The sequence below is a fragment of the Montipora foliosa genome, chromosome 6 (genome assembly GCF_036669935.1).
Source record: "Montipora foliosa isolate CH-2021 chromosome 6, ASM3666993v2, whole genome shotgun sequence".
In the NCBI taxonomy this organism is placed as follows: Eukaryota; Metazoa; Cnidaria; class Anthozoa; order Scleractinia; family Acroporidae; genus Montipora; species Montipora foliosa.
This window is the reverse complement of record NC_090874.1, coordinates 11,330,126-11,352,625: the sequence shown is the minus strand read 5'-3', so window position 1 is coordinate 11,352,625 and position 22,500 is coordinate 11,330,126. Positions and strand designations below refer to the sequence as shown.

At 37.3% G+C, this 22,500-nt stretch overlaps 1 protein-coding gene across 1 annotated transcript in view; it reads left to right on the top strand.

Moving 5' to 3' along the window:
- The first annotated feature begins 131 nt into the window (after positions 1 to 131).
- The window catches only part of LOC138006673 (attractin-like protein 1), a 46,074-nt gene continuing 23,705 nt past the window's right edge, over positions 132 to 22,500 (top strand). The window contains exons 1-15 of the mRNA XM_068853141.1: positions 132 to 409; positions 5,091 to 5,177; positions 6,173 to 6,286; positions 7,533 to 7,661; positions 10,039 to 10,220; positions 10,561 to 10,623; positions 10,778 to 10,883; positions 11,587 to 11,686; positions 13,126 to 13,357; positions 17,055 to 17,238; positions 17,942 to 18,099; positions 19,021 to 19,105; positions 19,535 to 19,599; positions 20,798 to 20,923; positions 21,532 to 21,650. Of these exons, the coding sequence (XP_068709242.1) occupies positions 147 to 409; positions 5,091 to 5,177; positions 6,173 to 6,286; positions 7,533 to 7,661; positions 10,039 to 10,220; positions 10,561 to 10,623; positions 10,778 to 10,883; positions 11,587 to 11,686; positions 13,126 to 13,357; positions 17,055 to 17,238; positions 17,942 to 18,099; positions 19,021 to 19,105; positions 19,535 to 19,599; positions 20,798 to 20,923; positions 21,532 to 21,650 (2,013 nt within the window). The 5' untranslated portion in view covers positions 132 to 146. The remainder of the gene's footprint in view (positions 410 to 5,090; positions 5,178 to 6,172; positions 6,287 to 7,532; positions 7,662 to 10,038; positions 10,221 to 10,560; positions 10,624 to 10,777; positions 10,884 to 11,586; positions 11,687 to 13,125; positions 13,358 to 17,054; positions 17,239 to 17,941; positions 18,100 to 19,020; positions 19,106 to 19,534; positions 19,600 to 20,797; positions 20,924 to 21,531; positions 21,651 to 22,500) is intronic.

The window sequence follows — 22,500 nt, the reverse complement described above, 5'->3', positions numbered from 1 at the left end:
ATCGGGTAAGGAGGTGGAAAAAACATTCCTGTGCTTTCTGAATACGCCAAAAAACCTGGAAGGCCACGTAAAGGAACGGTATGTATAAAAAATATGTGTGTCGGAGTGGATCTGGCAAGCCTTGGAAGCTGAAATAAATTCCCTCTATGGTGGGAATCCTGTGGCACCATAACACTTCAATCAGCGGTTTGATTCAGCTTGAAGATGGTTCCGCCATGTTTGATGCGTTCTTTTACTCACGTTCGACTTTGACGTTGATGTTTTGGTTGTTCGTGGTCATAGGGTGCCTCGTATCACCTTCAAACCCGTGCCAAAAAAATGGGGATTGTAGAAATGGCTACTGCATGGAGAGGATTTGTATTTGTAATGATGGTTGGTGGGGTGACTTGTGCCAGTTTTGTCGCTTGAGGTAAATTAAGCTTAACTTTTCCGATATTACAAGCTTCAAGAAATTGCACGCACTTTACACATTCAGATGAGGAGTTGACACTCGGCGTATTTTTTGATCACCTGTGTGTCTTTCCTTCACGAAGCTTCGCTTGATTTCATGACAGTTTTGTAATGGTGTTTTTATGATTTTAGTTTCGTGCGTGATGTACTTTTGCATGCTTTCGAATCATTTACGGTGGAAAAGTGCATCACGAGTCTGCAGTTGTTTCTTAAGTTGTTAGCTTCAATTTAAGGGTAAACTGTAGAAACTGATCACTGAATTCTTTTCTTTATTCATCTTTATTATTTGTTTTTTGTTGTGCAAAATGAACCAGTATAATAGACCTTTTTCGCTTACAGTACATTTTGTTTTCCCAATAAAGGTCATGTAATACTCAGGAGGTTTGGTCCCTTGTTTTGTTCATTTAAGAAGAGTGCATGTAGACATATTCATGCTTGTATGCACTCTTTATAATGAACAAAACAAAGGACCAAAACCTCCTGAGTATTATCACATGATCTGCATTGGGAAAACAAAATGTACAAGCGAAAAAGGTCTATTATTTACATTTAAATAGCCTTTATTTAATAGTACAGCGTTGTTTTGTAATTTATTGATTGCGTCATGTACATGGCAATGAATTTTTCTCAGTTGTTGTACATTTAATATTCAAGATACTATAACATTTTATGGTGGCTGAAGCTTATGTGTAAGTTCTTTAGTCAAACTCTTTTACAGATATTGTCCCTAAAAGACTTTTGATATCTGAGATATTTCTTTTTAAGTTATTTAGTATTAGTTTAAATTCTTGAATAATTATGTAAATTTAACCCTTTGATGCCTAAAACCGGCCTAAACCTGCCAAACTTGGTATTTTACTCTGTCTAACACCAGAATATTTTACTTGTCAATGGGAAACCCCCAGGAGTCAATGGGTTAATCATGCAAATTAATGTGAGTAATAAGTGAACAAATCCCCTCTGTCACTTTGACCTTAGATCACTTGAAAATTGTCTAAATTGCCTAAAAGACTTGATATCTGAGATACATGTATTTCTAAGAAGAAGAAGAAGGAGAAGAAGAAAGAAAACCCTAGGGGATCGGGGAACTGTAAATACCTTTAGATAAGAAGCATGAATGAACCAAAGTGAACCAAGTTTCCTTGATTTTTGGCAAAAGGCAAAATAATTAATTTCATCCCGCAGTATACTGTACTGTTTGCCGTTAGCCGTAAACGTGATACTACAGGTACAATGTACATGGAAACCTCCCTACATGTATATACTTTCATTCATATTCAGTAAAGGAAAAGTATATATAGTGTATGCAATACACTGTTAGAGTGTTGCTACACCATCCAGAACCTTTTACTGTATCTCGTCAAGTAATTGTAAGCTTGTCAATTTTCTCAAAGTCTACGAAGATTAGACAGTACTTAGAGAACATACTTATTAATGCTGTTAGTTGGGGCATTGTGCAGTCTCATCAGGCAACTGATATTTAACCAATTGACTCCAACTCCTGGTGGTTCCTCATTGACAAGTAAAATCGTCTTGCCTTAGATAGAGTAAAATACTAAGTATGGCAAGTTTAGAGGCCATTTCATTTTTTTCTCTGCCCATTAACAACTGCATTCGCGAAATGGAGGTTGAGTACCTGGGATACTGTATGTCCAGGGTCTTCCACTGGAGGCCAGCCAGCCAGCTCGTCCCTCGACTAAGTAATGCTCCCACAGCAGCGATCCCAGCAACCCAGTCATGAGTCCCCACGCCAGGCATCTAGGCACTCGTCACACTGATAAACAGTGGAAGTAGGGAAGGGAGGGGGGGAGGGGGAAACAAAAGCCCATCTGTACAAGCATGGCACAAAGTGGTTGGCAAAATGTCCGATGAATAATTGTCATGTGCTGAAGCGACTAAATGAGCATGTGCCTCTGCCAAATACGACTGACTGCTCTTTGATGATCGACCGGCCCAGACCACCACTGCTCTTTGTTGCTAACTTTGTTAAACTACATTTTTAGTTATACATGTAAATGCATTAAATGCTCATAAAGTATTACAATGTACCGTATTTACCCGTGTATAAGTTGACCTTTTATGGCCTCAAAAGAAGCTCCAAAAATCACCCTCGACTTACACGGGTCAAAGATTTTGAGCCAAGTTCCAGCTAAGTAATTTATTCAAAATTAACATAATAATGTTGTCTTGGGCATAACAAACGCAGTGGACAAAAGACTTCAAAATGAATGTAAGCAATTCCAGTTGAAATGAAAAAGGATTTGTCCAAATCTAAATGTTGAAGATACTCACAAGCACAAATATGAAATAGACACTGGAAATTTTCGTTTTCCAAAGGTGGAAAGTTCTAAAGGGCATTTCTGTTTCTTCAAATAAACGCAATCATTCAATGGCTTAGTAACCTGGCGCAATACCTTGTGTTTGCGTGCAAGCATCGTCACTCGTGTTGCGTGAAAATGCTGGTTGGTAATGATTGTTTTTTATTCTCTATATAAACCTGGCTGATTTAAGTGCTTTTGCAAACTTCGTATTGTTTGGTTTATGAGTTTTGTTTTGTTTGCCATGTGAGAAATTATAAGTCAAGGACCAATTATATTTGTAAACCTTGCACATTTTCGCACCGTTTGCAAGTTATTTTGAAAGATTGACTCCTGCTTCTGTGATGTGCTTATCCTCTAAAGCCCTTTATCATTGAACAACGAAACAGGTTAGTTTGAGGTTTACATGTTCGATTTTCTGAGATTTTTTTCGAAACTCAAGGACAAAATGCCCGCATATACAGCAACTGCTGAACCACAAAACTATTAAGATGAAATCCGATAGAAAATCGGGGAATTTCAGTTTATAGTGGACAAAAATCTGGTACCAGAATAATGTTAAGTATTTTACAGTCCTTTTTACATTTTCTTTAAGCTAAACATATAAATAATTGCCTGAAATAACGCCGAAAACAATTTCCCCTGGGAACGAGAGAAATTGAATTTCAAAGTTCAGAGAAATTGTGCAAAACAGGTAAAATTTCATCATCAGTTTCATTTCACCAGTACTTTCAAGTGTTTCTTACGAAGTTCAACAGTTGTTTTTGACGTTTGGTGTTGCTAGAAATGATTATTTTTGAAAAGATATTTAAAACAGCCTTACAGAAGTTTGCAGTACAATGTACATAATCTTGGTACTAGGGTTTTGTCCATTTGTTACTCGAACTTCTGGTGGATTTCGTCTTAAGCTCTTGAGGCCCTGATTTTTTTGTGTATCTACATTTCCAGAAATCGAAGAATACAAGATTAGTGTCCCAGTAACATTTAACAAAGAAATTATGAAATTGCTTTTTTTTGCCACACTTATACACGGGTAGTTTTTCATTTTAAGTCCCCATGACAATTTTCCCCCTCTTTTAAAATTTTTGTTTAAAATATCTATAGTGTCTCGAGTGTAGTACTTCAAAAATTTTCCCTCGTAGTTTATCCATGCATGCTAGCCCACCTTTGAATTTTGGCTGAGCCGGTTGGGTTTTGGTACTGTAACTAATGATGTCAAAGAAGTCAAGAATATAATTCCATTCTGCATTGTCAGAACATTTACAGAATCCGAAGGGTAACAATATATTGTCCGACATATTTTCAATGAAGACTTTAAAAAGCTCTAGATTTTCAGCAAGACTTCTATTCTTACACTTTTGCACATGTCTTTCTGAAGAGATGCGAAGAAGTGACTTCTTTGATGTCATTAGTTACCAGGGCCCAACTGGCTCGGCCAAAGTTTTTTGCGCATAAACCAAACGTCCTGCTAAAATGCATGGATACACTATGTGGGTAAATATTTTGAAGTTCTACACTCCAAACACTAGAGATACAATGTACTTAAGGGCCCACAGACGGATTTTTCGCACATTGCTAAGGAAGTGAACTGTTACTTCCGGTAACTGACGTCATCATATCATGAGCTGACAAGAAAACCCACTCACAAGCAAAAGTCACCACACAAACTGTTGTTTCCATCGAAGGTTTTTTCCTCGCCCTTCCTCGTGCTCGTTCTCAGATCAACTGTGCATGCGTAAACGAACTGACTTCCGGTTTGAGAAAAAAGCTAAATTTCCGGCGGTTTTTGAAATGAATTAAATTTTTTTTTACAATGCACGTTTCACCCCCAAATACAGAATATAGCTAAGCATTGATTTCTTAAAATCATCTTTTTTGAAAAAGTTATGGGTATTTCAGTATCGTTTATGTCTTTAAAAAGAACATTTTTCAAAATAAAAAGAAAAGCATGCTTGGCTGGATGCAAAAGTGAATACAAATTATCAAACCATCCATTAAATACCCAAATTGCGTAGCATGGAGACAAATTTAGAGTTTTCTTTTATTGGTCATGTGACCATGGGCGTGGTATGATGACGTCATATTTAGGGTCATTGGCTTACAAAAGTTGGAAACTGACCAAAATAATGCCAAATTCTCTCAAATGACTTAACCATTACGTCCTTAGCAATGCACCCCAAAAAATATGTCAGTGGGTCCTTAAAGTAAAAGTTTAAAAAACGAGGGGGGGTGGGGGGGGGGGTGGGGGGGCGTCTTAGGGACTTGTTACTGTATCTGACCATTTTAAAATATATTCCCTATTGTATTTTGTTATCACAATAGATTGTCAAAGGAAAGTGATGTGATAACTGATGGACATGGGCAATATGCTGTGAGCTCTAAATGCTCTTGGCTCATAGAATCTCCCTGGTAGGTGACAGACCATTCTTTGTTTAATAATTATAGTTATAATAATTTTTATTTTGTTGTTTCATCACTGTGCTGTGAAAAAAAAAATTGTGATTTTTGTTTTTTAAAAGACATTGTGTTCTCAGCGTGTACAGTACATGTAGTAACAGCTGTATAGAGTATCTTTTTACGGTCTAAAGCTTTAAGGCATTAACCCATTGTACCGAAAGGAGTGCCCCATTAACAAGTGAATAATAGTAAGAGTTACAAGAAGGAATGAAAGAGTGAAATTGAGAGACCTTTGGAGATGTACATGTACACTGTACATTTATCCTGTTGTTTTAAAAGTGAAATCAATAGAATAGAGCAGGGCGTTTTCAGTATTTTGAGGGGAGGGTAGGGGTGCAGATTAGTAACAACTTTATTGTTCTCAGAAGTGAGGGATTGAGTAAAATCAAGAGTTGCAGAGGCCTCTTGCTTACATATTGCGATGTTCTTGTTGGATCTTTAGAGGAGAAGATGGATCTATTTAATTATATTGTAATTTTGGGAAAATCTTTCTTGTGGAAAATTGATGATTCTTTGTGCCATTTCATAAGAATTTTGACGATTAAATATGAAACTGAAAAACATATATGTTTCAAAATAAATAAAACGAATTTGTTTAAAGAAAAATGGAAGATTTTTGAGGAAACAATTTTAACTAATAATTACATGTAGGCAACACTATCATTAAGGAAATGTTTAAGTTAAACAAGTATGTAGACAAGAATTGTCTTTTTTTTCTTTCCTTTTTTTTTCTCCTTTCTTTAATTAATTTAATATGGTGTCATTATTAACTTTTATAAACCAAACTTTATTCATTGTTCTGTAATTTAATTGTTGAAAAAAAGAATTGTAATTATGTAATTGTGGAAATAGTAATTAAAAAAATAATGTAAAAAAAAAAAAAAACAACAACTTTGCTTTCTTACAGTACATTGTATTTCATAACATGTTTTCTTTTGTTCTTTTAGGCCGAATAGCACAATTCATTTAGATTTAAAAATGTTTGCAACTGAATGCAACTGGGATCATTTATATATCTATGATGGGAACTCTGTAAGAAGTCCCTTGATAGCAGTATTGAGGTGAGAATGTGCTACCTATTGATAACAAAAACAATGTAAAACAGGACAAGTCATTATTATTTATACATGAGAGATTCTTAGTTCTGATTGCCTGAGAGACGTAATCCATCATGTAACAATGTTTAAAAGTTGTATTAAATAACATGTCTATGGTCTTCCAACAATTACATGTGTGTATGTACACAGTACTAGAGGAGTTCACAAGAGACAATAAATGCAGCCACCTTATCAGGCAAAATTGATAAAAGCATACATGTACACTTTAGATGGGTGTTAAACCCTTGAATACGGTCGTATTAATTTTAGTAAATGTACTCCTTGGTTTTGTGCAGACGAAAAAAAATTACGTTTAATTTGGGCAAATAATAAACAATTATTGGATTAGGCTGAGCATGATATCGTGAATTATCAAAACAGAGGTCTGTGTTATCTGCCGAAGGCTGAGGCAGATAACACAGACACATGCGAAGCGCTCAGCCATTTTGTTTCTGAGGAGAACACTCCAATGGGCTTAGTAACCAGGCAGACATTGAACTTGACATGGTAAATGTAATATCTGCAGCAGATATTACATTTATCATGTCAAGTTCACAAGCTATTGTGAATTGATTGAATACTCTCGACCAATCAGATTTTTCATAGTGCGTCTGATGTATAATAATATTAATTATTAAATACTACGAAAACCACCGATTTGTAGAATGGGAGGGAATTTACGTGTCTCTGCCATGCTCACTTTCGCTTGTTAGTTTAAATTCTTAAGATGTATTGGCAGAACTGAGCGCATAATGGAAGGCTCTAATCGTAGAAAAGCTCTCGGAGGAGACTTGAGAATGAAGAACATACAAGACATTATTGGAAAAGAGCGAGGCTTCACCACAGGAAAATAGAGATAAATTTTGAAAACGTGTTTTTCCATTGTTGCTGTCGTTATAGTACACCTTAAGCCTGTGGGAAAGGAATTGTCGCTTTTGTTGTTACGGGTGCATCTACGTGTATGACTTGAATGTACATGTACAGTGTATTCAGGGCCCGCGGGGTATGTTTGAAATTGGGGGGGGGGGGGAGGGGTATGTGTTGGTATGGACCAGTCCCCCGGTCACGGAAGTGTGAGAGGAGGGGAGAGAATTGATTTTTTCCAAGCCTGCTCACTACATGTATCTTCACAGAAAATTATTAACATTTGAGTGTACCACATTACGTACATGTATGTTTATGTGATTGTCTCTCATTTTTCTGTTTACAGTGGGATTGTAAAGGATTCAAAGAGAGATGTTGATCAAAGTCTTGTGCTGGGGGCTCATTCTGGTTCAGCATTCTTGTACTTTTATAGTGACAAGTTCTATAAAGATAAGGGATTCAGAATCAAGTACAGGTAGGTGCATGGGGTAAAGAATCTGAAACTTTTTTGATTTAAAATAATTTTAAAAAGTTCAATCACGAGTGAAGTTGCATTAATTTTGACACTTTTGAACAATTTGGAAGTAACATGTAAATATAGTGCTTCTGACAGGGTGGGCCAGGGCTGTCAATAAGTGCCAGTAGCCTGCCAAAACCCTAAACCCTAACCCCAAAATACCTGGATCTTTATGCATTTAAGACGTGCGAGTGAAAAAATAACAAAGTACACTTTTACTTTTACGATTCTGACATTGAATGTTGATTGGTGACAGACACGATTAAGAAGTGTGACTACTATCGCCCTTGATCTTGAAGATGAACAGTATAATTAAATTAAATTAAATTCCTTTTTTTCACTTTGTTTATAAACACAATGTTTACTGTCATAAGGTCCACACCAGGTTTTTGGTACATGTAAGTCATCTGTGGCATAGGCATGTTATATCTTTTGTATAATTATAACTAAGGCATCTACCACTTGACTTTGGAGGGGAGGGAGGGGTTGACACTTGGTTAATGAATGAATGAATTCAGGGCTCTTCAAAAAATGACTCGGGTTACTAACTTTCAATGTTAGGAGTCGGAAGGGCTTCCAGAAAATTTTCTTAGGCAGCAGCCTTGGAATGTCAATTGAAAAAGCCAGTCCTTCATTTTTGTGCCTGATTTTTACCTTGGTAAATGCAGTTTAATTAAACATGTCTTATTGATGTGAATGGGGTATACATGTAAGTTACCTGAATAAAAGTGAAAAAAGGTTGCCACTTAAGACTGTTAACTACACATGGCTTCTGATAGGATGCGGAAAAAAATTAAAGATTACGCGAAATTTTTGGCCATATTATGCAGAAACATGCGTTAATTATGCGGAAATTACACCGGATTATGCGGAAATTTAAACAAGTTATAAAACTAATAATTAGGCCCGTCCAATGTATTTACATGCTTACGGTAAATCTGTAATCGCATTTGTGACTGAATTTTTGCCCTTAGGAGTCACCAATTTGCGACCAGCTTTCACCGTTGAAATAAAAGGGTTAGCAGTTGGGATTTTGCCGCAACTTTTGGTAAAATAAATAAAGCGATAAAAAATCATTAATTGTTTCTCGTCATGAATTTTGTTTTAATTTGGAGATAATGGAGCAAAATTGTAATACCTTTGGAGCGCGAACCATTCCCTCGATCATTGACTTAGTTTCTTATCAGTCACGTCATTTGCTGAAGTGTACCGGTAACTGTTTCTCGTCCAATGGAAAGCATTGTAGGAACAAAAACTAGTGTCCAGGCTCATTGGCGAAAAAATGCGCGAAAACTGCTTACGATCTTTCTTACGAACTTTCATCTTGCAAACGAAATGGTGTGTTTTCTTCAATGTTCAGGAAAATAAGCGTTTCAAAACAGTCAATTTCTTCAGCTTTTATGTTTTTGAGGATGTTAAGGACGGTGCCTACTATTGTTATTGCGCATACGTTCTGCGCATCTCGAGATACTCAGATTTCCTATCGGTGATGCTTACTACTACAGGAATATTTTTGCGCGGTTTAAAACTATCCAAAAAAAGTAAATCTTAGTAAGTACTCTTGGTATTCAAAAAGAAAATTGGGGGTAACCATGCATTTTTGAGAGAGAATTAAATTTCAATTTGAGAAAGAACGCCATACATTGCTTTGTATTTTAAAATATTATTCATGAATTATCTTTGAAAAATGCGTGGTTACCCCCAATTTTCTTTTTGGATTTTAATAACACTTGTTAAGATCTACAGTTCCTGCACAATCACACACCGGGGCAAAAATATTGTTAATTAGTAGGCACCGTCCTTAAGGAGCTGCTTTATCACTAATATCAGGTTTTTCTTCTGTTTTTTTGCGGAAAATATCGGAATTATGCAGAAGATGCGGATTTCAGTGAATTATGCAGATCCGCATCGCCGCATCCTGTCAGATGCCATGACTACACAATACCAATCACTTTTAATTTATTGTTGTTATTATAATTATAATTATAATAATAATATAATATTAATAATAATGATAATAATTATAATAATAATAATAATTATTATTATTATCATCATTATTATTATGATACATGTACAGTCTGCACGCCATAACATGTATCCAAAATGTCAATTTAAAATTTAAAATCAATCATCTGTTAAGGCACCAATTGAACAGAGGCATATATGTAACTACATGTATTAAAATACACTGTACAGTTTGTACTTGAATCTTTTAATTAACAATTTATTAAAAGTTAATTATTCATTTTGGGATTTTCTATCTGTAAATGTTGGGATATAAGAATGCTAAGTTATCAAGTTAAATGTATCATGGTACTTTTGTTTTTCACAGGATATCCCCTGATTGCTCAGTCAAATGCAGTTTTCATGGTTATTGTGATACTGATGGGAAGTGCATTTGTGATGCTGGGTGGACGGGTACAAACTGTAACGTTCAAACCTGTATTGCAAAATGTGTCAATGGTTTTTGCAGTAATGCCACAAGATTGTGTGTCTGTGATTCTGGATTTTCTGGTAAGGCCATTCTTCAATATATATTTTTTAGAGATAATTATTGCATGTATCATTGTGTGCTGACTTAAATAGGCTCCACTTTGTGTCATTGATGGTCTTCTTTAATTGGTTGGCCAGGAGCTTCTAAATCAGTTGCTATTATACATGTAGGAGTGATTAAATGCTGTGACTCATAACTGGGCAAACCATGCTTTGTGAGTGGACTACTCTTCTCAATTCAGCCTGCTCTTTAAGGATAACGATCTTGTGACCTGATCCTAAAGTTCAACTCAAATAACGAGGATAATGTATAAACCAGTCTTACATACAACTGTAATTGATGTGATTTGTGTCTGTACAGGTACATCGTGTAATGTTACTGGTGACAGGGCTCTGTGGACCCAGTATTCCTCAAAAGGCTTAGGTAAAAAAAAAAAGACTTACAGTCTTTACATTACAGCTCTTACTTTGCATGCAATATTTTCACTTATTACCAATCTTTAACATTTTACCTCGGTAAGCTATTCAAAAGATCAAATTGACTGTCCTATTTGGGATTCTTGAAATTTAATTTTCAGATCTCATCCAGGGTCGAGCGTCTCATGCTAGTGCAGTGGTTGGTGACTACATGTGGGCGTTTGGAGGCTTTTCATTCAACGTAGAATCTTCTGACAACCTTGTGAGGTATATTCATGGTAAAGTGCAGTATTATTATTATTATTATGTGGAGTGAAACGAAAGTATAATTCATTTGATCCTGTTGGATCTATCCACATGAAAATTTCAAGTGCCTATAAGATACAGGCACATACACTGTACAAGTGTGAGGATCACAAAAAAGTATTTGCACCATCTTAAAGGGGCTAGGTCACGCAATTTTAGGCAATTTCAGCACTGATCGAATGGTCATAGAATTAACTAAAATATCAAAATAACTGTTCAAAACTATAGAAGAACTCTAACGAAACACAGGGAAGCCAAGAAGGGACATGGATGGACAAAACTGGAGAGGATTGAAGTGGATTGAATTTGGGTAAATTTAAAAAACGTCAGCCCACCTTTTTTCAAATTTATGCCAGTCTATATCAAAATGTCATTTACACAGCTAGAAAATCATTCTCAGTTGTAAACATGTACATTGTATGTGGCCGTGATTTTGCAAATGAAAGACTCTTGCTCTGCCAATTTGACATAAATTAGAGCTCATAATTAACAAAATTAAACAAAATTACCTAAAATAGCGTGACCTAGCCCCTTTAAGTTTGGAGAGGCCTTTTTTTTCTTTGTTTCAGTGTTTTGTGGTCTTATGTCCTATCATCCTTCTGAAGGGAAAGAATCAATGTGTGAGAGTAATCTTTTACCAGTCCTCTACTTATGATTCTTATAGGTATCACATCCCTAGTGACAGCTGGGAAGTTGTGTCGCATTCTGTCAACTCCTCTGCACGACCTTCAAGCCGCTATGGACACTCTATGATTGCTTATAATGTATGTGACTTTCATTAGGTAGTCAATAATAACAACTTTAAGTGTCAATGGATTTAGCACAAGAGCACTAATTGGGGACACTAACAAAATTAACTCAAATCAAATAATTGGTTTCAAGCTCTATAGCCTTTGTATCTGCCATGTTTTTGCCAGTGCAATTTGCAAAAAAATTAATGGTAAAAATCATGAAAGAACATCATCAGAAATTAGTTTTTTACATTGTTTGGTCGTCTCAAAAATGCCTCATTCTCTGCAGCCTAGAATGAACTTAAAGAGAGTCTCAAGTTCAAATACAACTCTTGTTAATCAATGACTTTAAACCTGGGGGGCAAATTGTGGAGAAAAGCCTAAAGTGGTGTTCTTACACTGCATTTAAAAGCACTTTCTGCAACTTGTATGGAGAAAATTGAGCATTTAATTTAGTCGAGATCCGTTCTTTTTTAATTACATGTACCATGTTCTGCAAAATTAATGTTAAGTTTTAATGGTGTACTAATATACTGTATATTATAACGATAAAATAGCATTATAATTGATCATGATAACAACAATATGTAATTCCAATAATAGGGAGCTAGCTTATGCAAGAACGGTGACGAGGGCTATGAGAACAACACAAAACAATGGATTTAATGCAAATGGATTTAATGCAAAAACACTGGCTCTGCATGCCCTGCACATACTTTTTTGCATTTTGGTACATTTCTTTCCCGTTCTCGCACTGACAACGACGTGAGTTGACAAAATTTAAGGTTGTGTAGAGGATGTGAGAAACTGACGAAACACTTTAATTTTATTTCCCAAATAACCACACCGCTCATGCCAATTTTATTCCAGCAATGTTGATACACAATTTCATTCCGAACGACTTGGGGTTATAACGAAATTATTACAATAACAGGAAATGATATTTTTAGACAAAGTTCTTGTTGGCGGCGTCACCATCCTTGCATAAGCTCTCTAATAATTCAATTGACCACTTCCCAGGAGCTTTTCAGGGTCAAAGAAAGTCATGTCAATGATACAATGTATAACAAAACAGAACAACTCTCTAAGAATCTCAACTGGCTGTAAGAAAACAGGCCCAGGTTGCTCGAAGCATGGATAGTGCTACCCAGTATGAAATACCACGGAAACCTATCGGTTTTAATACCTCTTTAATAACCCAGGGTTAGCGCTAACCAGGCTTCAAAGCAACCGGCCCCAGATGGTTATTTCCAAGTGCAGCTAAGTGCATTTTTACTAGGGACAATTTCAGCTAGTGGTCAGAATGGGTCTTAAGGCCAGTACAGCTGCATCTCATAATCCAAAGGCAAGCACCCCTGGCCACTTGGCCACACTGCCTCATGTATGTGATGAAACAAGGATGGAAATATTTACCTACTTTATTCTGACTTAGAGTAACATTATCTGTTCATATTGTCATCTTGCTTTTGCAGGCATCTTTGTACGTTTTTGGTGGTAGAGTTAATGAAAGGGCTACATATGAGCTGTGGTCATTTGACACTCAGGGACTTAATTGGTCCTTGCTTCCAGGAAAGGGCACCCAAGGGGATTCACCTGTGCCTGTAGCTGGCCACACGGCAACACTTGTGGGTTCAAAAATGATTGTCCTCTTTGGATATGGACCTCAGGGAAATTATACTAACAAAGTCCAGGAATATGACCTAGGTAAAAGTTTTAATTTGATACCCTTCTTTTTTTGCTCAAAGTGTGATGCTTGAAATGAACAAAAGGATTAAATTCATGTACATGCACAGCTTAAAACACTGGGAGCATCTGTTCCAACAGAAAAGCAGAACTTAAGACATTATTACGTCATTTTCAGTTTTTTGTAATTAATATATTTTGATCCTGACCTGTAGCATGATCACCTGTCACTTTTGTGTAACATAGGCAAAATTTCAAAATTGTTTAAAAAATGTCTCCAATCACTTTTTAGATGCAGAACTTTATCAGATATTCTGCTAAATACAATTTAGACTTATTTCCTGTTTATTTCTGAGGATTTCTGTGAATTTTCCAATTACCCATAATTCCTTGTGGGTGTGGCTGATATGTAAATGAAGGGGAAAACTCATTAATATTTGTCAAAATTAAAACATTTCTTGGCAACTTGATGCATTCACTACAGTCATGCTATAATTTCATTGTTGACTTAAATGGGAACTTGAAAAATTCCCTTTCTTTTCCATTTCTAAAGATGGTAATAAGATGCGTAACGCTTGATATTGCTAAAAATGATGCAATACCACGTGTATTTACAGCCCTTGAAAATTTGTCTTGAACCCCCCCAAGGACATAAAGACAAGGTTACCAAGCCAAATGGAGTGATTGCAGTGATTCCAACGAAGAACGAAGTGAAAGAGAATCGTGCGCTGAACGTTTTCCCCCTGTTTTGGCCCTAATATCTGTCCGTTCTGTATGAATGAACACATAATATGGCGGACAACTTGTTTCCGAGTCACAGAAAGTGGATTTTCTCTGCTTTGGCGGGTCAAAAAGCGTTCAAACTCGAGGAGTTGGAACACCAGTCCATGAACTTTATTGGAAGTAGCTAATGTTTACATATTATTGCCCGACTCAAATTATTTTGCCTCATGTAGTGGTAAGTAGAATACCCGGAACATCTTATTAAGCAGCTTACAAGAGTGTTTCCGATTTACAAAAATGTTAATATCTCGCTCAAAAATAGATAATTTGCCCTGATGTTTTCAGACGTCGTAGAAGACCTTATGAACTTGCTTCAGTACTGATATTTTGAGTATTTGATGTATTTAAGAGTTTTCCTCTTCGATCGATTTTCATCACCAATGTTCACGTTTTGCAAGCGTTACATTTCTCCGTTATGTAAACTGGGGCAATGCTTTGTATCATAGTTTCTCAGAAATTAAAGTGAGAATGATCTATAAACTTTTGTGTTGTTATTTTATTCTACTGGTTCATGGGAATTGGTGAACTTCGTGGTAAACCTTTGTAAAGGAGAGAAATCTTGGCGTTATTATAACTTCATACCAGTCAGATGTTACGCGTTACATTACAAATTAGCGTGGTTTTGTTCACTTCTTACCGGTAATTTGCTATTTTCATGATTTATTTCTCAAAATTTAATATATGTTCACAAAGCCTTAACCTTTTTCAAAGTCCATTTCAAATTTGAGGTTAAAACCAGTTGCCATAGATGAGAAATTTCTATTTATTACTGTCTCACCCCAAAAGTGACAGGTGATCATGCTACAGGTCTCCTGTGTTTTTTGACTTACTTTTCGTTTCAGACAGCGATAAAATTAAAAACGAAATTGCAGCGTTGACACTGATTAAAACGCTTTTAAAAAGTAAAAACGTTTCCACCACTTCGGTGACCTTCATCCGTTACATATGCAAATATGACTAACGATGGTAAAATAGGCAAGTAGACCTTTGACAAGTATGCATATCGCGTGTGCCAAAAAATGTTCTAAAAATTCTTGAGAATGAGGTACACACGTGGAAACTCAATGTGCTTGTTGATTGAGTTCTCTTCGTTATTAGAATACCACGCTTCCAAAAATGATGAAGGTCACTGAAGTGGTACTCCTTCCTTTCAATCCGCCACACTCCTTACCCCCTTCAGAATATTATTTGATTTTATTGTTATTATACATTCACAGTTTCCAAAATAGATTATTGTAGAGTAGAGGTGGCTCCTCTTTGAAAGTTGCTAGTACAAAACGTTTTGACAGTGCCTCATACAGTACTTTTCCTAGATTGAAGAATTTCAAACACTTTGTCAGTTAAAAAAGGACTGTCTCAATTAGTTCCTTTTTCTTTCCTAGAATATTAGATCTCAGCAATATACATGTTACACTACCGGTAATCATTATTTTGCTTTTTCCCCTAAAACGGCTTTATCCATCTCCTTTGACTGCTTCACTATCACTTGTGGCACTTACTCTACAATGTGCAGTACTTGTACTGTACATGCAGCTTATGACAGATTATTCATCAATAAGAACTCCAACAGAGTGAAAGAGTTAACATTTTACTTTACATGTAAATGTTCTGCTCATGAAATGAGAAGAAAGCAAACGATAAGACCTGTATTTTTTTTTTGTATCTGACCAAGGCAGAATCAATTCTGCTCTACCATTACAATGATATTACATTCTTCTTTCGTTAAAGGGGCTAGGTCACGCAATTTTAGGCAATTTCAGCACTAATCGAATGGTCGTAGAATTAACTAAAATATCAAAATAACTGTTCAAAACTATAGAAGAACTCTAACAAAACACCGGGAAGCCAAGAAGGGACATGGATGGACAAAACTGGAGAGGATTGTAATGGATTGATTTCGGTAAATTTAATTCGGTAAACGTCGGCCCACCTTTTTTCAAATTTATATCAGTTTATATCAAAATGTCATTTACATAGCTGGAAAATCATTCTCAGTAGTTATGTGGCCTTGATTTTGCAAAGGAAAGACTCTTGCTCTGCCAATTTGACGTTTAGAGCTCATAATTAACAAAATTGAACAAAATTACCTAAAATAGCGTGACCTAGCCCCTTTAATAACAGAGAATTTCTGTGTTGTAAGCACTTTCCGGTCTTAACTCATTAATAGGCCTTTATCCTGAGGGGCATTACGAAACAGCGAAACGAAGCACCAAAACACCATGTATGACCCCACCATACCTGTACATTGAATACTAACCGACAAAGGTTGGAACGATGGCCTAATTGGGCCTAAAACGTTTTTGCGCCTAATTCATTGAAATTTAGATTAGGATTCAGATTAAGACTGAAATTAGGAACGATAACGTTTTAATAGGCCTAATTAGGCCTAAAACGATATTTAATCTCAAATCCAACCTTTGTCGATTAGTATTCAATGTATGGTGGGGTCATATGCGGGGTTTTGGTGCTTCATCTCACTGTTTGGGTGTTGCGCTGTTTCGTTGTTTAGTAATGTCCTATCCTGAGATTAACTTTGTCATGAGACAAACAAGTGCTTGATTTGTTCTGAGGAAAAAGTTAAATTCGTGACCTACATGTAACCCCCATTGAGTCCTCTTGCGCGCTACATGTAGGACGTGGGCCCCAGTTGATGAGTGAAATCGTCTGGTGTTGGACAGAGTAAAATCTGTTAAGTCTCATTTCCAGGAGTCAGTGATGGGTTAAATGTTTGTTAATGGTGAAAATATTTTTTGTTGAAAAATACTGTTGGTTAGATTAACTTTAACTCTGGCTTGGTTATTGTTGCTTTATGAAGGAAAAGTTACTGTTACAGTAGCTTTTGTACTGTAACCAAGATCGTGGTTGTGGTTGTTAACACTTAGTTTCGTCTGAATCAGTGACTGATTTGTTTCTTGTTGTTGTTTGTATTTTATAGAGACTGGTTTATGGGGTGTACATGATGTCCAGCTTAAAGATAATTTCATCAAACCAACATTTGGACACAGCAGTGCCTATGATCCTGTGACACATTTAATCTATGTCCATGGTGGATTCCTAGATGGAACTGTTGTCACCACAGTGACATCACTAACATGTTATGACCCCGTTGCCAAAACCTGGTAGGTCATTATGTGAAAGTTTTTCATTTTCTTTTTAAGTCCTTGTGAGAGCATGAATTTGAGACCCATAGTTCAAAACTCAGCAAAGAACAATGAAGTTAACACTTCTGATGTTAGTGACCAAGCCTTAAATGCTCGAGGATGAAGATGACGAATTGCTATTCATGAAACCCTCACTGCTTTTGTCATTTTGAACGTGCATGTCCAATGAAGAGCTTAGTTTCTGAAGAAACTCGGCAAGGCTGTGCTCTAAGAAATGTTTTAGGTAGCCCAAAGCTCTGAAATTTTGAAATGTAGAGTTCCCAGCAACACGTTTTTGAACAAATGCAAGATTTCCTTGTCACCCAAAAGGCAAAAGTTAGTCGCCAGGGACCACAGGGTGCTGCTAGAGCACAGCCCTGGTGCCACATTTGCATGTACATCAATGGGAGAAAAAAGTTTTTCAGGCCCAAAAAGCCATTTCCAAAGTGCCCCCTGCTTGTTTGATAGCCTGGTTGTTTGACTGTCAACACTGTCGTGGCACCTCTGTGTCTGTTACCCATGAACTTCCTTTTGTACCACCAGTCTGATAAGAGCTACAATTGTAGGAATATTTTTTTCATTGTGTTCAAGATAAGGAAGTGTTGCATGTGGTTTTCAGAAATTAATGGTCCATGTGTTAACTGACCCTTTGCCAATATTAATTTTTCTTATTGTTCTTTAGGCAATCCCTCAGAAACAGTAGTGTCCCCCGTTTCCTTCACACTGCAGTGTTTCTGGATGGAATAATGCTGGTGTTTGGCGGAAACTCCCACAATGGCACATTGGTGAGCCCCACAAACCTATCATGCTTCTCCATGGACTTTGTGGCTTATGACCCTGGTAAGTAAAAATTGTGTGAGTTAAAAGAGGCTCAAACCAGTCTTAACAGCTTCAACAAACTGAACCATTTGGGAGGGTTGAATCTACCCAACTGTTTCATGTAACGGCAAAATGTAAATTGTACATTCTACCTTATGGAATACCAATAGTAATTGCTTAACAAAACACGCTTATTGATGTGATGTGGTAGGTTACCATGGCAACAAACGAGCCATTTAAAAAGGCCTATTTGTCTTTAAATGCTTATGTCTGAAAAACAGATTTGGTGGCCCCCAATTTTTATTTCTGGAAAGTGACTAATGGTAGCAGACCAAACTCTCGGCAAATTTAAATAAAAAAGGTAATTCTCTGCAGTGAATTCTTAGGCACCTTTACAATTGGAAAATCTGAAGGTGGCTCTAGCTAGTCACTTTCCAGAAATAAAGATTGGGGGTCTCCCAGTTAGGTTTTAAGATTGCAAGTGTTTAAAGGCAAAATATAGGGCGTTTTTAGAAGGCTCTTTTGTTGCCATGGTGACCTGTTACGTCACACCAACTAGCGCATCTTCTTAAGAAATCATTACTGTTTCATTTGGTAATGTAAAGTTGCTGTTTTCTTAATTAAACATCAATTGTCGTATAGTTCATCCTTCTGATAGGACATTACAGTACCTCCAAATTGTTGAAACTGCTGTGAGTCACATTTATGTAGCAAAGCAAACGTGACATGACCATGGTGATTAATAATGATTAAAGTGCTGCATGCAAGGATGTCATAATGATCTTCTCATGGAGTGGGTGGGGAGAGGGGAGGAGGGGTTGAGAGCAAGTGCAATCCTGAATGCAATTTCAGTTTAATCACTGTGTCCTTTGGTTTTAAGCTTGTTACGGTCTACTTCATTGACGATGAGGTTATTTGTATTAACTGCCATTTATTTTTTAGCTTGTGACGAGTGGAAAAGGTTATCATTACCGAAAAGTATTAAGTCTGTTGGAAGATATGGCCACACAGCAGTTGTCTTCAACAGGTAATTTGTCGTTAAATGCACACAACATTCTGTGAGCATCAAGTTCTTTGTACAGTGGTGTGAGTGTATGTTGTGGATAAATGTATCTTCTGTTGAAGGCAATTGACCAATTGATTATTTGGCGATAAAACACCATCACAGACTTACACAAACTATGTGGGCAAACAGAATTTTCTCGGTTAATACATGTAGATAAACTGTAGGTTCTACTGCATGTCAAACTAAAAACCCTTAATTCAGAGAGGACAGCATTAGTCCTGGATTGAGTGAAATTTATAGAATCGAACATTGCTTGGTACAAGTCAGCCGTAAAGGCCAATAAATAATTGTTGTCATTACTTTTTAACCCTAGTAGAACAGCAAATACGTCTTCTGCGACTTTGGTCCTTTTAATTGCAATAATAATTATTATTGTGTTCCTTCCATCAGAACTATGTTTGTGTATGGAGGATTTCAAGGTGTTTTCCTCAATGATGTCTTGTCATTCACACCTGGTAAGTATGAGTAAAGTGTTTCAACTGGGTGAATAGTAGCATGATGAAGGTAGAGTAGTACATTGAGGTTACACAATAAAAGAAAAAAAGGGCCTTCGCGATCATTTTCATGCATAATTTCCATCTTTGCCTTAATTTTGACGACTAGGAACTACTTGATAATGAAACATCAATTTGATAGTTTCATTAGCAAGAGCAGGCTCAACGGGTTTGATCCTTGGGCTCTGCGTTATGTGGGTGGAGTTTGTTGGTTCTTTACTGTGCTCCAAAGAAACTCACTCAAAAGAAAAACATATTATTTTTGATCTGCTTTGATTTGATTTTGTTGAACTGAGAGTTTACTCAGTTAGAGCAGTTGGTGAAAGTAATTACGCGATTGCAATTGCTGTGCTTGATGATTGGTTTAAATATCTCGCGCCAGTTTATCCACCAATGAGGAAATGTCAAAATAATTACGTATTTGTTATTCGAAACTCAATTGAAAACCGCTCTGTAGCACCTGTTCAAAGTAATTGATAAAAGTTTAATTTAAACTTCAATAAGGTTGTCGTCATTGTCATCATCATTCATTATTGTTGATTGAAGTTTTTTATGAAGTTAAATGGAATTTATTTAACAACTAGGAGCGACTGCGGCCAATTGTTGTCAGTGGTTTTGTTCTATTTGTGCATGGGTCGGAATCCTCATTCTTTGGGTTGTAGAACCTATTTATTGGTGTGGCGGGAAGAAAGGAGCATTTTGTGTGGAGCATTTAGCAGTTTTTTTTCCCTCCCTCCCCCCCCCCCCCCCCCCCCCCCCTCTACTTTCCACCGTTCAGTTTGGCAGGTGCCTGTCTTCTCAGGGGGCGTGGGGGCTCATCGCTGGTTTGTCGGGTTTTGCCAGCTATCGGTGCAGTCTCCATCTTGGAGCTGGCTGCCAACAGTGGAAGGTCCAGGATGTCCCAAGCATCCAACCTCCACTTAGCGACGCAGCTGGTATTATGCCTACAACCAAGGATGGGGGTTAAATTGGTTTTCTGAGGTGACATGATAAATTCCTGTGCTAGGGCTTGGTGCACGTTTCTTGCTGTGCGTCGTGGGTGGGTCATTTAATCGCCCGTGTTTTCTGTGATTGGCTAAAGCAATTATTCCTAAATGGTTTTGGTTTATGACAGTTAATTGAAAACCTCTCTAAGATGTATTTGATATTATATTTGAAGGTCCATGTGCTCTAATGAAAGATAAGACTGCCTGTGAAATGCACTCTAACTCATCTGACTGCACGTGGAATGACGCGACTTCAACGTGCCTTGGTCCAGAACGTTGTGTGAAACCTCAAATCAAAGGTAAGAGTTAAGGAGGCTCCCCAGAGTTTTAGGGCCGCGCGCAAGCTAGGCACTAGTATGGCACGTAGAGCCTGAATCGCGCGTGTTTTTCTGATTTTTGTGACGTCTGCATCATTTGCACCCTCGCTCCCCTCGAGCGCAAATGATGCTACTCGGGCCACAAATAAACTATATGCCCTCCAAAAGTCATGTGATCGTCTTATTATTTCGGTACCCATATTGGTAAGTCTCTACAGGGAAAAATTTAAGAGAAGTTAATTAGGTTTCCTTTTGTAACTCGCGTCCTGTAGTGAGGGTATTCGCAAATACAAAAGGGAGCCACCTTAAGATAAGCTAGTGAGAGAGATGTAGGGGATTAACGTTTCATTTGTCTGATATTGAACTGCCATAGTCTCTCATTGACTCTCGCAAGTCTTCCTTGAAAAAGCCTAGCCATTACACACGTGGAGTTTCATAAGGCTCTTTTTTCCAAACCACTCAGCAAAGTTAGTCTTTTGCCTTGCAGCAAAAAGAAAATCAAATCGGCGAACTCAGCCATGTCAAGAAATACAAACGGTTGAGGGTTCAGTTTGTTTGTTTTTTTTTTTTTTCTCGCGTATATTTTTTAGATGAAGACAAGTGCCGTGAACTTGGTCAGAGCTGCCGGAGATGTTTATCTGGTGTGCATGGCTGTTCGTGGTGCGAAAGCGAACGAAAATGTGTGAAGGGAAACTGCCCTGATGGACAGGTACACGCCGCAACTTATGAAAGTGGTAATACTGTACATGTAGTGGAATTCGTGCCCAACCACTATGAGCGCCAACCTCGTTCCCAGGGTTTCTTTGTCGAACGAAGACCCTGGAAACGAGGTTGTATGAACGCTAGCATCTGGACACTAAGCAGGCAACGTCAACCAAAACTTCTCTTAAAATAAACGTTTAAACGATCGTAATTTTCTTGAGATTTTCCTTTCCACACGAGCGAGTAAATTGAAGTTTCAATCGCCTCGTCTCTTCCGAGAGATACTGCTGAACGAAGATTTGGCCTAAAGACTACAGTTACGTTTCGGTTGTGACTTGAATGGATACTACGCTACAGTCAGGTGTGACGCTTAATGACAACTACATCACATTGCGTTAGGTTGGCGAGGTGAGGATACTGTGTGTGTAAAATGTTACCCTCGAAGGTAATTAGTAAGTAACCATTCTCGAATGAGTGCCGAGGCTTAAATAGTACTTAACACTACAAACGATACTACTTGGGGTGCATGGAATGACCGGTTTTTGTCTCCTTGTTTGGCCCTGAAGTTATAAGTTGTGTTGTGCATTTGTCATAAAGTGTCACACCTGACAATGGCATATCCATTTTAGTCACAACCGTAACGTTTCTCCAAAACAATTAGGTGTTCTACCCATACACCCATGCTCAAAAACCGCTGATGCACCTAAGGAATTCCACCTTTCTTGTTGATTAGTTCTGCCATATTAAGTCGATTTCATGCTTGGTAAAAACAAGTTAGAATGATATCAAGACGACATCGAAACATTTTCGCTTAACATTCAAGATTTCTCGTAGTGCAAAAATTTACGTGTACTCCT